Here is a 15501-nt window from a genome sequence, read left to right as displayed (position 1 = left end):
ATGGCGCAGCCGGGGCCCCACCCTGGAGCCCCACCCTGGAGCCAGGCCCGGGGTTGGGGCTCGTTTGCGAGCGCCTGGTGGCCGGGCCTTTCCCCATGGGGCCCGGCCGGGCCCAGCCCGAACGAGCGACATGGGGCCACCCTCCCGTGGGCTCACCACCCACAGGAGGGACCATAAGGGGCCGGTGCAGAGAGGATCGGGCGGCAGTCGAAGGCGGGGGCCTAGACAACCCGATCCCTGGACACGGAAACTAGCTCTAGGGACGTGGAATGTCACCTCGCTGGCGGGGAAGGAGCCTGAGATCGTGCGTGAGGTTGAGAGGTTCCGACTAGAGGTAGTCGGGATCACCTCTACGCACGGCTTGGGCTCTGGAACCACACTCCTTGAGAGAAGATGGACTCTTCACCACTCTGGAGTTGCCCATGGTGAGAGGCGGCGGGCTGGTGTGGGTTTGCTTATAGCTCCCCAGCTCTGCCGCCATGTGTTGGAGTTTACCCCGGTGAACGAGAGGGTCGTTTCCCTGCGCCTACGGGTCGGGGATAGGTCTCTCACTGTTGTTTGTGCCTACGGGCCGAACGGCAGTGCAGAGTACCCAACCTTCTTGGAGTCTCTGGGAGGGGTGCTGGAAAGTGCTCCGACTACTGGGGGACTTCAACGCCCACGTGGGCAACGACAGTGACACCTGGAGGGGCGTGATTGGGAGGAACGGCCCCCCTGATCTGAACCTGAGCGGTGTTCAGTTATTGGACTTCTGTGCTAGTCACAGTTTGTCCATAACGAACACCATGTTCAAGCATAAGGGTGTCCATCAGTGCACGTGGCACCAGGACACCCTAGGCCGCAGGTCGATGATCGACTTTGTTGTCGTTTCATCTGACCTGCAGCCACATGTCTTGGACACTCGGATGAAGAGAGGGGCGGAGCTGTCAACTGATCACCACCTGGTGGTGAGTTGGATCCGATGGCGGGGGAGGAAGCTGGACAGACTCGGCAGGCCCAAGCGTACTGTAAGGGTCTGCTGGGAACGTCTGGCCGAGTCTCCTGTCAGAGAGATCTTTAACTCCCACCTCCGGCAGAGCTTTGACTGGATTCCGAGGGAGGCTGGAGATATTGAGTCCGAGTGGACCATGTTCTCCACCGCCATTGTCGAAGCGGCCGCTCGGAGCTGTGGCCGTAAGGTCTCCGGTGCCTGTCGAGGCGGCAATCCCCGAACCCGGTGGTGGACACCGGAAGTAAGGGATGCTGTCAAGCTGAAGAAGGAGTCCTATCAGGCCTGGTTGGCTTGTGGGACTCCTGAGGCAGCTGACGGGTACCGACAGGCCAAGCGGACTGCAGCCCGGGTGGTTGTGGAGGCAAAAACTCGGGCCTGGGAGGAGTTCAGTGAGGCCATGGAGAAGGACTATCGGCTGGCCTCGAAGAGATTCTGGCAAACCATCCGCGCCTCAGGAGAGGGAAACAGTGCCCTACCAACGCTGTTTACAGTAGAGGTGGGCAGCTATTGACCTCAACTGGGGATGTCGTCGGGCGGTGGAAGGAGTACTTCGAGGATCTCCTCAATCCCGCCGTCACGTCATCCATTGAGGAAGCAGAGGATGAGGGCTCAGAGGTGGACTTGTCCATCACCCGGGCTGAAGTCACAGAGGTGGTTAAGAAACTCCTCGGTGGCAAGGCACCGGGGGTGGATGAGATCCGCCCTGAGTACCTCAAGTCTCTGGATGTTGTGGGGCTGTCTTGGTTGACACACCTGTGCAACATCGCGTGGCAGTCGGGGACAGTGCCTCTGGGATGGCAGACCGGGGTGGTGGTCCCTCTTTTTAAGAAGGGAACACTGGACCAGCTCTATACCCTCTACAGGGTGATGGAGTGTTCATGGGAGTTTGCCCAACCAGTCCACATGTGTTTTGTGGATTTGGAGAAGGCATTCGACTGTGTCCCTCGCGGCATCCTGTGGAGAGTGCTTCGGGAATATGGGGTCCTGGGACCTTTGCTAAGGGCTGTCAGGTCCCTGTACGACCGAAGCAGGAGCTTGGTCCGCATTGCCGGCAGTAAGTCAGACTTGTTCCCTGTGCATGTTGGACTCCGGCAGGGCTGCCCTTTGTCACCGGTTCTGTTCGTAATTTTTATGGACAGAATTTCTAGGGCCGGAGGGTGTCAGGTTTGGGGACCACACGATTTCGTCTCTGCTCTTTGCGGATGATGTTGTCGTGTTGGCCCCTTCAAGCCAGGACCTTCAGCATGCACTTGGACGGTTTGCAGTCGAGTGTGAAGCGGTGGGGATGAAAATCAGTACCTCCAAATCCGAGGCCATGGTCCTCAGTCGGAAAAGGGTGGCTTGCCCACTTCAGGTTGGTGGAGAGTGCCTGCCTCAAGTGGAGGAGTTTAAGTACCTAGGGGTCCTGTTCACGAGTGAGGGAAGGCGATCCCTTAGAGATAGGGTGAGAAGCTCGGTCACCCGGGAGGAGCTCGGAGTAGAGCCGCTGCTCCTCCACATCGAGAGGGGTCAGCTGAGGTGGCTTGGGCATCTGTTTCGGATGCCTCCGGAACGCCTTCCTGGGAAGGTGTTCCGGTCCTGTCCCACCGGGAGGAGACCCCGGGGAAGACCTAGGACACGCTGGAGGGACTATGTCTCCCGGCTGGCCTGGGAACGCCTCGGTGTCCCCCCGGAAGAGCTGGAGGAAGTGTCTGGGGAGAGGGAAGTCTGGGCATCCCTGCTTAGACTGCTGCCCCCGCGACCCGGCCCCGGATAAGCGGAAGATGATGATATGGTATGGACTTCAAAAGCTGTTTCATGAACAGGTGTGGGCTATTCCTTTGTTATTTCATAAATTATGCAGGTAAAGGTCTGGAGTTGATTTCCAGGTGTGGCATTCGCATTTGGAAGCTGTTGCTGTGAATCCACAACATGCGGTCAAAGGAGCTCTCAATGCAAGTGAAAAAGGCCATCCTTAGGCTGCAAAATAAAAATCCATCAGAGAGATAACAGGAACATTAGCAGTGGCCAAATCAACAGTTTGGTACATTCAGAGAAAAAAATAACACACTGGTGAGCTCTGCAACACAAAAAGGCCTGGACGTAAACAGAAAACAACAGTGGTGGATGATCGTAAGATCCTTTCCATAGTAAAAAAAATCTTACATAACATCCAGCCAAGTGAGGAACACTCTCTTGTCCAAGTCGACCATAAAGAAAAGACCTCACGAGAGCAAATACAGAGAGTTCACAACAAGGTGAAAACCATTCATAAGCCTCAAGAATAAAAAGGCAAGATTTTGCCAAAAAACATCTAAGAAGCCAGCCCAATACTGCAAGAGCATTCTTTGGACAGATGAATCTAAGATCAACCTGTACCAGAATGATGGGAAGAAAAAAGGATGGAGAAAGCTTGGAACGGCTCATGATCTGAAGCATACCACATTATTTGTAAAACACGGTGGAGGCAGTGTGATGGCATGGGCATGTATGGCTTCCAGTGGCACTGGATCACTAGTGTTTATTGATGATGTGACAGAAGACAGAAGCAGCCGGAAGAATTCTGAAGTGTAACCCTAACAGTCACAAACAAACAACAACTGAAGACAGCTGCAGTAAAGGCCTGGCAAAGCATCACAAAGGAGGAAACCCAGCGTTTGGTGATGTCCATGCATTCCAGACAATATTTTATTCAATCCCTTGAATTGAAGCTGAAAGTCTGCACTTCAATTCCATCTTGGCTGTTTCATTTCAAGAAAAAGGCGCAGTGGTCTCTTCATTTTTTTCCGGAGCTGTATGTGTATATATATATATACACACATAGCCCTTGTGGAGTGTTCCCAGTCTGCAGTGGTCAATACCTATCAAACGTTGTCCAAAGAAGGAAAAGCGGTGAACCGGCGACAGGGTCATGGACGGCTAAGGCTCACTGACGCATGTGGGGAGCGAATGGTCTGATCCAACAGACAAGCTACTGTAGCTCAAATTGCTGAACAAGTTACTGCCGGTACTGATAGAAAGGTGTCAGAACACACATTGCATTGTAGTTTGTTGCATATAGGGCTATATAGCCGCAGACCAGTCAAGGTGCCCATGCTGACCCCTGTCCACTGCCTAAAGCGCCTACAATAGGCACGTGAGCATCAGAACTGGACCACGGAGCAATGGAAGAAGGTGGCCTGGTCTGATAAAACACGTTTCCTTTTACATCACGTGGATGGCCGGTTGCCTCCTGGTTCAGGACAATGCCCGGCCTCATGTTGTCAGAGTCTGTAGGCACATCTTGGATGACAAAAGCATTAATGCCATTGATTGGCCATCATGTTCCCCAGACCTGAATCCAATTGAGAACCTCTGGGACGTTATGTATCGGTGCATCAGACGGCGCCAAGTAACACCACAGACTTTCCAGGAGCTCACTGATGCTCTGGTTCAGGTCTGGGAGGAGTTCCCCCAGGACACCATCTGCTGTCTAATCAGGAGCATCCCCAGACGTAGTTTGGAGTGCAAACAAGCACATGGGGGCCAAACACACCACTGAGTCACATTATGAGTTTGATTTTGATTTAGACTTTCGTGTGAGTTTGAATCCAGCCCTCAATCGGTTGGTGATTTTGGTTTCCATTGAACATTGTTATGTCATGATGTTCTCAACAAATAACACAATGTACTGTAAAGATTTTGATCTTTAATATATTTTGTTCAATGAGACCACATGTGTGATTTAAGTGTTCCATAATTATTTTTGAGCAGTGTATATACAGCTCCGGTAAAAATTAAGAGATGTCACAAAAGGTGGTGTAGTGCAGTGTTGCAAGAGCAAGGAACCAGGTGCAGGCAGGTGTAGTCGGTGTGGAGTCAACAACGGCAACACACACAACATCCAAACACGACAAGAACAATGAGCCACCATGTGGGGAGCAGAGGGGAAACATACATACACATACAAATTAGCAAGATTGGGACCTGGTGTGGAAGATAGGAAACATGTGACAGTCCGGGATGTGTTTGTGAGAATATGGGAACTTGTGAAAATATGGCACGGTGGCGCTGCTGCTCACCGCACCATGACAAGAGATCACTCCATTTTCCTTAAATCAGCATCTCTACATGTATGGCAGCCATTCCACTCCAGTGTCTGTTAACTTCCAACACAGGCACACCTCATTTTACTTAATGAGGTACTGATTAGATGATTACCTGAACCAAACCTAGTTTAATGAGGAAAAGTATAAAAATCACTGCTGTGGTCATCAATATCCTCTTGCAATAGGACCAGCTGGATGGGAAAACCAGTGTAAGTAGTACCTCAAAGGTCATTCTGGTTGCTTCCATCCTTAAAATTTCATAGATGGCGGTTCATAAGAACAAGGTCAAGCAAACAGACATTGGGGACAACAAAGCTACAGACTTGCAGAGGGCAAAAACAACTGTCCAGTGAGCGAGATGACCGTCAACTCATTCAAATGTCACTCAACAACCGTAGGATGACCTACAAAAAGAATGGCAAACAGCAGCTGGGGTGAAGTGCAAGGCGAGGACGGTTTGAAATTGTGAAATTTGGTGGAGGATCGTGATGATCTGGGGATGTTTCAGCAAGGCTGGAATTGGGCAGATTTGTCTTTGTGAAGGACGCATGAATCAAGTTCAAGGTTATCCTGGAAGAACACCTGCTTCCTTCTGCTCGGACAATGTGAGAATTAGTTTTTCCAGCAGGACAATACTCCATGCCACACAGCCAGATCAATCAAGGTGTGGATGGAGGACCACCAGATCAAGACCCTGTCATGGCCAGCCCAATCTCCAGACCTGAACCCAATTGAAAACCTCTGGAATTTGATCAAGAGGAAGATGGATGACCACAAGCCATCGAACAAAGCCAAGCTACTTGAATTTTTGGGCCAGGAGTGGCATAAAGTCACCCAACAGCAATGTGACAGACTGGTGGGGAGCATGCCAAGACGCATGAAAGCTGTGATAAAAAAATCTGGGTTATTCCACCAAATATTGATTTCAGAACTCTTCCTAAGTTATAAAACATTAGTATTTTATTGTTGAAAAATTAATATGAATTTGTTTTCTTTGCATTATTTGAGGTCTGAAAACCAGTTTTCAATATTTGTATTTGTAATTTGGAAGTAATTTTGTCAGTAGTTTATAGAATAAACTACTGACATTTTACTCAAACACATACCTATGAAGAGTAAAACCAGAGAAACTGATAATTTTGAAGTGGTCTCTTAATTTTTTCCAGAGCTGTATATTCTAAAAACATGTTTTGGCTTGGTCTTTACTGGTTATTGAGTTTAGATTTATGCAAATCTGTAGATACTGAAAGAGTGTGTGAGACAAAGTGTTGTAGGAATGTGTAAATTCTGATACTGAGCAGAGCCCAAGTACAGTAGCTAGACTTCAGGGCACTCAATTTTCTGACTGTGAAACAACTATATGACAAAACATGACAAAGAACAGAACAGTACACTCCAGCTCAAACCCCATTATTCATTCCCACAGAAACTTGTATAATAGTGTGTGTGTGTGTGTGTGTGCTACAGGACTGCAGTAGAGCTGTGCTTCAGAGCTTAACGAGGCATAGCTGCTCAGATACAGAAAGTGGGGGGAAGGACGGCAAGGCTGAGGGACGTCTTTCATAACAGGTTTGGGGAACGCTGTGTCACAGTGACATACCCAAAACCATCTGTGAATGTCACCACCACCTCCTAGGGAATGAACAGCACTCTTTCTACTCAACTATCCCTCTCCTTCTCAATTTTCTTTCTTCTTGTAACCCATTCAAAACTCGGCCCCTCTCAGAGCTGAACAGGGTTTAGACAGAATTAATCTCCTTCAATGTCTTTCTACCAATGACCAGCCTGAAAATACACACAACTGGAAAGGAAAGACAGATGATATGACTGTAGGTTTGAACCAACTCATTAAATCAGTTCAAAATCACTAACGGAAACTCCTAAATGAAAATTAAAGTATGTTCCCTTCCATCAAAACATGTTAGATACACATCATGGTTAACTCTTCCATGCTTGACATAATATTATTGAACTAGGTATATCACGATACCAGAATTTTCAAATTAAATATGATACCAGAGAAATTTTAAGCTTATCAATACTCATTTCAATACCATGGCAGAAAGTCCAATACATCAATAGTGGATTTTGTTTACATTAACAATTACTATTACATTTGTTTTTACAGAACAGTCAAAAAAGTATTATAGAATCAACAAATACATGAAACTTTAGCTATCAATGAAATTGTCTTAGTGCTAAAGTTTCTGAGCAAACACAATTCATAATGAGATTAGAAATTGTGTACTTGATAAATATCTACTTGATGTACATACAATGGTTTAATATCTTTTAGTGAAATACACTGAAGTGAGTTCCTTCCAGTTAGGCTAAAGTGATCCTTCGGACTACAGACAAACATCCAAATCAGGGGTCATTAAATTAATGCAGCCTACTGTAAGCGCTCTACTGTTCTTTCACCTGATTACGTTAACGTAAAAAAGCAGAGATGGGAAGTAGCAAGAAAAATAATTTAATTGTGGTTAGCTAAGCATGTTGCAGTTAGGTGTGAGCAATGGTAAGCTCTGTTAAAGGCGCAAAAATAAAATATGTGGAAGACAACTTTTTAGAGACAGAATGGAGTGAAATATTTACTTTTTATGCCACACTGCACTCCTTCTGTTATTATTTGACATTGGCAGGATATCGAGATCCACTAGTTGAGGTGTTGCAATTGCCATGATGGTGCATGATGGGGATGATGATGGTGACTTTTTCTGTTCTTCTTCCAAAGATTTTATATTATTTTGTGACGTGTGCAATTATTCTTGGTGCAATCAATACTACCGAACATATTCCAAATGGAGATCAAAACCATTGGTTGCCTTTTTTTGCGACATCGTTAAATAGGATTATAACATATCAGGTTTATTCATAGCATGTATTTTCAATTTCTGTATATCTTTTTTCCATTTCCACCTACCATGGACACAGTCTTCATCTCCATCATTCTCCTCCACCTCCTCCTCTTCCAGCTCCTCATCCTCCTCGTCCTGACTGCTGAGGTGGTGGGAGTCCATGTCTCTTCCCGAGGTCCATTCTTCAGACATGGTGTCCCTCTGTCAGACAGGAGCATTACCTACGCATCCTCACACACAGGGGACCTGCAATACAAACACACATCATATAAATACCCATAAACATGGAGCCTCCAGGACTGTGGTCCTGGGTGATTGTTAATGGGCCAACTGAAAGCAAAAACCATCAGACTAGTACTAGGTTAAAGGCTAAAAACTAAAGTGGTGCATAAGACCATTGTAAATGTATGATTTGATGCATTATTCTGATGTTTTGTCCAAATCACTGAGTTTTTTAAGTGTTACTGTGGCACCATCAATAAAGTCCTCTGAAAATACCCATAAAACATGGACCATTATTTTACCAGCTAATATATTTGAAGAGAAAAAACAAGGACAGTCCCTCAAAAAATACTATTCTTGTGTTTTAAAAACTTGGTACTCCAAAATCTCTAACCATTCTTAGTTCTGATGATAATATAAGCAAAGTGTTTTTGGACCGTCCATTAGTCGTATTCTTGTGTGACAAAAAAATCTGAGATCACTCGGTAAACTGACCGACCTCTTCAAATGTCTTCCTCTCAACACTGCTGTGGGCCTTTACTGGCCTGCAATTTACAGTTTAATGCCTGAGCCTGAAGCAACGCCACTTATAGATGTAGATCTTTCATGCACCCTCAAACATGATATCCCCATCAAAGGTCCTTATCAGCTCAACCAGTTATTTGACTTTTACCTGTCCTTGTGAAAATATGCACTACCGGTCAAACATTTTAGAAAACCCCCATTATTCCAGTTTTTATAGAAATTTAAGCAGTTCAAGTCCAGTGAATAATCTGAAATGTTACAAATATTAAAAATTTACCCTTTTTCAGGGAACAAGTAATGGATTAATAACGTACAGCTGTTCTGCAGCAATGGAAGTAAATTAACATGAAGAGAAGACTTCGAGCAGCAAGTTGGACAGGTCGAACGGCAGTAAGAAAGCCATTCCAAGATAGGAAATCTTTGGTTTGGGATGAAATGGGCAGAACGGTGAAAGCAAAGCAACCTACAAGTGCAACACATTTGTGGGAACCTCTGCAACAGTGTTGGGAAGAACCTTCCAAACAATATTTGACATTCTTTTAGAAAATTATGCAAAGAGTGTGTTCAGCTGTTATGTCAGCAAAGAGTGGCTACTTTGATGAGTAAAAACTTCAGATTATAAGATTATTATTTAGATTAATTTTTTGTCTCCAATTGTTTATTCATTCTATGCTTTCATTTCAGAGAACATTAAGACATTAAACTGTAAGGATTTCAATAAATCTGGAAAAACTGAGTTGTTAAACTTGAACATGTAAAGTCATAATCTCAGAATACTTTAACAAGATTAGGTGCACATCTTGATGTACCCCTTTGGTGCCCACTTTCTGGAGATGAACCGCTATGTTATACCAGAATCGAACACAGCACCCTCTCCACATAGGAGTATTTTAACAAGAGAGGCTGTTTAAGACCTTCAATCTAAAGACCATTGGGCCCTTTGCTGTCAATGTAGAGTTTGACCTTAAACCATTCCTGTGATTTTTAAATGTGGCTTATAGTAAGTCACATTTATGATTGTGTGTTATCAATTCTGTTGTCTTTTTAATGAGTTAATTCAGATATAGTCAATGTGTTATTTCCATACGATAAGAGCAATTATGGTCATAATTACTTACACCTGCATATGTCTCTCCAAACCACCTGCAGTGTTTGACATTATACCCTGATGATGACAGCTTATTTGACCAAATGTCAGCAAGAAATTGTGCAGCTACTACATTTTTTTATTCAAACAAAAAAAACATTGTTATTTACAGTAACCACCAGTTTTCTTCCCACCTTGTCTCCTCAGAGATTAGAACCAGTGACCTTTAGTTTGGGAACATGGTGGACATAAGCAGCAGATCTTAGGTAAGGGTCACTCATAATCCTGTTCACTCTCAAGCTCTTCTTTTACCTCTATCTGTTCCTCTATCCTTCCACAGCCATCTCTTTCTCCATATCTCCTTCCACCCCTCCAGCCTTTTATCTCTTCCAAACGTTCTCCTATTTTGCCAGTAAGTAGGAGTACCCTCTGGTTCAAGTGATCAGTGAACTCCACTACTCTGTCAACTCCCTCTCCACAGCTACACTGACTGGTTCACCAGCAGCCCTCTCATTCCCTGTACAGTAGTCCTGGTCTGTCTCAAACAGCCTCCTGTCTGCTTGCGGAACAACAGGTGCAAAGGACCGCCTTCCCATCTCCTAGGTGCATGCACACAGAATGTACTTCAAATCAATGAATAATCAATGTACTTCGAGTACACGTACCCTTCAGACAAAGGCAGTGAACATCAACATGCAATCTACACCCACCCACCTTCCAACACCAAGACAGTCTTCTACCACGCCGCTACTCCCCTCGCCCTGATCCTCACCCCTCTCCAACCTGCTCCCCCTCCATAGAGTGAGTGAGTCAGGGCCAGTCAGGCAGGCCACAGGCTGTTGTAGTGCTACTGAATATTGTCTTATCAGACTGTTAAATTACATTGTTTTCTCTCAGCAAGGCCTTTGTTCGGCTCGGCTATCTGCTGACATGTGATAGCCTATAGAGTTCATGATGATGGACAGAGACTAAGAGGATCTGTGTGTGTTTACTTGTATGCCTAGTCGATACATGAGAAGGTACTTCATTTTGCAATATAAACAGGGTGGTTTAATTCCTGAACTCCTACTGGCTTAAAGGCGTTGTTTGAGACTATATTTTTTCAGTTGTAACTAGTTTATAATAGTAATGCGTAAGAATAGTTCTTAGTCCTGGGATATACCAGACCCCCTTGTGAATTAATGCTTAATTAAAGCCAATTCCAAAATAAGGAAGCTGGCATTCAAGATTTAAAGTTCACTAGTAAAGAAACTCAAATGTAACTTTTAGATTTGAATCCAACTCCTACCTTGCTCAACGTCTTGGTTGAATTAGATTTTTACGACCAAATGTACATTGTTTATGTAAATACAATGTAAAAGAGAAGCTCCAAAACACAAAAATGTGTCCCTTTTAAAGCTCTCCGTGCAGTGATGTGGCCTATAGAAGCTATGTATTCGTAACTTCATCTGAAACATTATATTCTATTTTGCTGTCACTACATTCCATAATAGCAATGAGCTAAACAGAGATTCTTACAGCACTCTAGTAGCATAAAATGTTATATAATCCCGGATAAAGTTTGTATACACATTATGTCAAGAGGACACTGCTATAAAACGTATCCGCCATCTGTCTAATGTTTCAGATGATATCACTCATACGAAGTAACATGGCACCACTTTGGTTGAAAGCCACAATGAAAGTGGCAGGAGATGGCAAGGGGTCAGCTATAAACATTTGGGGGAGTACATAAGATGTTGGTTGAATGGCAAAATAATTCCATTAGGCACATGTTTTATCTTGAAACGTTATATGATTCTATAAATAAAATAACTCAATAGAAAGTCCCATACATGGTTTAAAACCAAGGGCATGTGTCAATTCCAGTACTAACTCATGATATTAAGGGAGCAGAGTGGAAATGTTTTGTTATTTAACCAAATCCTCTTTCATGATTTTTGTCAATAAAATACATTATTACTTTATTTTCATATTTGGAGTAAGCCAAACAATATATGTCTCACAACCAGGCTAACGGAGCATTTCCTTCAGGCTACTTCGGAAAATCCACCACTTTCTTCCTTTCCACAAACCCACATACAGTGGGGAGAACAAATATTTGATACACTGCCGATTTTGCAGGTTTTCTGTAATTTTTATCATAGGTACTCTTCAACTGTGAGTGACGGAATCAAAAAAAGAAATCCAGAAAATCACATTGTATGATTTGTAAGCAATTAATTTGCATTTTATTGCATGACATATGTATTCGATACATCAGAAAAGCAGAACTTAATATTTGGTACAGAAACATTTGTTTGCAATTACAGAGATCATACTTTTCCTGTAGTTCTTGACCAGGTTTGCACACACTGCAGCAGGGATTTTGGCCCACTCCTCCATACAGACCTTCTCCAGATCCTTCAGGTTTCGGGGCTATCGCTGGGCAATACGATCTTTCAGCTCCCTCCAAAGATTTTCTATTGGGTTCAGGTCTGGAGACTGGCTAGGCCACTCCAGGACCTTGAGATGCTTCTTACAGAGCCACTCCTTAGTTGCCCTGGCTGTGTGTTTCAGGTCGTTGTCATGCTGGAAGACCCAGCCACGACTCATCTTCAATGCTCTTACTGAGGGAATACATGGCGATACATGGCCCCATCCATCCTCCCCTCAATACGATGCAGTCGTCCTGTCCCCTTTGCAGAAAAGCATCCCCAAAGAATTATGTTTCCACTTCCATGCTTCACGGTTGGGATGGTTTTCTTGGGGTTGTACTCAGCCTTCTTCTTCCTCCAAACACGGCGAGTGGAGTTTAGACCAAAAAGCTCTATTTTTGTCTCATCAGACCACATGACCTTCTCCCCTTCCTCCTCTGGATCATCCAGACAGTCATTGGCAAACTTCAGACGGGCCTGGACCACTGCTGGCTTGAGCAAGGGGACCTTGCATGAGCAGCAGGATTTTAATCCATGACGGCGTAGTGTGCTACTAAAGGTTTTCTTTGAGACTGTGGTCCCAGCTCTCTTCAGGGAAATTGACCAGGAGAACAGGAGGGCTTCTTAAAGAAAAACTAACAGGTCTGTGAGAGCCGGAATTCTTACTAGTTGGTAGGTGATCAAATACTTACGTCATGCAATAAAATGCAAATTAATTATTTAAAAATCATACAATGTGATTTTCTGAATTTTGCTTTTAGATTCCGTTTCTCACAGTTGAAGTGTACCTACGATAAAAATTACAGCCCTCTACATGCTTTGTAAGTAGGAAAACCTGCAAAATTGGCAGTGTATCAAATACATTCCCCACTGTAAATCCTCCAGTGGGGTTTGATACTCAATCAATCAATCAAATGTATTTATAAAGCCATTTTTACAACAGCAGTTGTCACAAAGTGCTTTTACAGAAACACCCAGCCTTAAACCCCAAGGAGCAAACAACAGTAGTGTTAAATTTCTATTTCACTGGAGAATCAGGTCCTTTGTAAACACAAAGGATAGGCACAGACTCACCCTCTCCTTACATCAGAGAAGATGGAAACAACACAAACAAAAACAGGCTTCTCTGTAAAGGCTGAGGACTACTTAGAAGAAAGACGCTGGAAGCAGCCTGTTCCTGGAAGGCAGAGAGGCAAAGCCCCCCAGGAGGCATTTTAGAGCTTATCACTCAGGTGAAATAAAACTCACATTGCACTCACAGCCTTTTCCTGTGCCAACGGCTGATGCCGTCTCATCATTATCATCATCATCAAAAGCACCTAGCCATCATCCAGCCTTTTGATTTGGATGACCCTCCGATGCTCCCTTGTTTCTGCCTAAACTTACACTACTTTCACAACCTAAACTAGGTCCAGGAAAGAAACTTGTATCTAAATAGGGACTGAGTTGATTTCCAAACTTTAAGATAGTGTGGGAGATTTACTGTATGCCCACAACCCTCGGAGTGGCACCGTGAAAAGACAGTGGCTCTCCCATGCCACATCTCCCAGCACTAATTACCTTCATTACTATTATCCCAGAAGACAGGATTTTTGCTCTGTAAAATGAAAGCAGAATTCTAAAAATAGTCACCTTAATGTGCATCATTGCAGCAAATAACTGTACAATATGTGAACCTTCTGTATAATTTGAATCGCAACTTTTTTCATTGCCCAAATAAACTAGTGTTTACAGATGCTACTAGATGCACTTGCCACTCCCATGAAGCATGTGGCACAAAAGTATCAAATCTGTATGGGGCTTCAGTTCTGCATCACATCCTCCCAAAAATGTGGGGTTGTAGCTTTTTCAGTATTCGGCTTTTTGTTGTACTGGTTTAAGTCTAAACCTTAGTTGGTAAATGGTAAACAATACCAATCCTACGAGTGAGAAAGATGGAAAGGATTCTTAAACTAACTTAGATGTAAATTTGCAAAAGAAAGACCTCCTTGACAAAATAACTGAGGCAGATTTGCTAGCAGTTCTTCATGATAGAGTTGTCAGACAGAAGCCCCTCCTCAGTAAAAAGTGCATAACAGCCAGCTTGGAGTTTGACAAATGGCACCTAAACAACACTCAGAACAAAAAGTAACAAAAGTTATTTTAATCACTGTCACCTGTTATGGTGCATATGGAAATTACAGCAGATGCACTGAAGAGGCCACAGCAAGACAACACCCAAAAAGGGAATGGTTTGGCAGGGGGAGGCCACAAACAACTGCGCTCTCCTTCCTGACGGATTCTTCTCTGATTTTGTGTTTCGCTCTCTAGTGAGATCTGTGCTCACAGCTCAGCACGGTGCAGATCGACTGGCATTCGGCAGAGAACATCAGAATTGGCATATCTGCCACTGGTGCCCCGTTCTCTTCACAGGTGAGAGCAGGTTCACACTGAGAACATGTGAAAGATGTGAAAGACCGTTGTCATTTGGTTCTCAACAAATTACACAATGTACAGTAAATATTTTGATCGTTAATATATTTGGTTCATCAATACCCTATGTGTGATTTACAGTGGGGAATGTATTTGATACACTGCCAATTTTGCAGGTTTTCCTACTTACAAAGCATGTAGAGGTCTGTAATTTTTATCGTAGGTACACCTGTGAGAAACTGTGAGAAACGGAATCTAAAACAAAAATCCAGAAAATCACATTGCATGATTTTTAAATAATTAATTTGCATTTTATTGCATGACATAAGTATTTGATCACCTACCAACCAGTAAGAATTCCGGCTCTCACAGACCTGTTAGTTTTTCTTTAAGAAGCCCTCCTGTTCTCCTGGTAACACAACCATTAGTAACACACTACGCCGCCATCAGCCAGGGCAACTAAGGAGTGGCTCCGTAAGAAGCATCTCAAGGTCTTGGAGTGGCCTAGCCAGTCTCCAGACCTGAACCCAGTAGAAAATCTTTGGAGGGAGCTGAAAGTCCATATTGCCCAGCGACAGTCCCGAAACCTGAGGGATCTGGAGAAGGTCTGTATGGAGGAGTGGGCCAAAATCTGGTCAAGAACTACAGGAAATGTATGATCCCTGTAATTCCAAAGAAAGGTTTCTGTACCAAATATTAAGTTGTGCTTTTCTGATGTATCAAATGCTTATGTCATGCAATAAAATGCAAATTAGTTACTTAAAAATCATACAATGTGATTTTCTGGATTTTTGTTTTAGATTCCGTCACTCACAGTTGAAGAGTACCTATGATAAAAAGTACAGACTTCTACATGCTTTGTAAGTGGGAAAACCTGCAAAATCGACAGTGTATCAAATACTTGTTCTCCTCACTCTAGGAG

General features: G+C 44.0%; 1 protein-coding gene across 1 annotated transcript in view; it reads right to left on the bottom strand.

Annotated features, from left to right (window-relative positions):
- Positions 1-15501, bottom strand: part of LOC105025250 (helicase ARIP4) — a 71476-nt gene that overhangs the window by 44435 nt on the left and 11540 nt on the right. Inside the window, exon 2 of the mRNA XM_010895805.3 lies at positions 7982-8162. Coding sequence (XP_010894107.2) covers positions 7982-8108 — 127 coding nt within the window. The 5' untranslated portion in view covers positions 8109-8162. The remainder of the gene's footprint in view (positions 1-7981; positions 8163-15501) is intronic.

This window comes from Esox lucius, chromosome 12 (assembly GCF_011004845.1).
Source record: "Esox lucius isolate fEsoLuc1 chromosome 12, fEsoLuc1.pri, whole genome shotgun sequence".
Lineage (NCBI taxonomy): Eukaryota > Metazoa > Chordata > Actinopteri > Esociformes > Esocidae > Esox > Esox lucius.
Note: the sequence above shows the minus strand (reverse complement) of the source record. Positions and strands in the feature narration are given on the sequence as shown.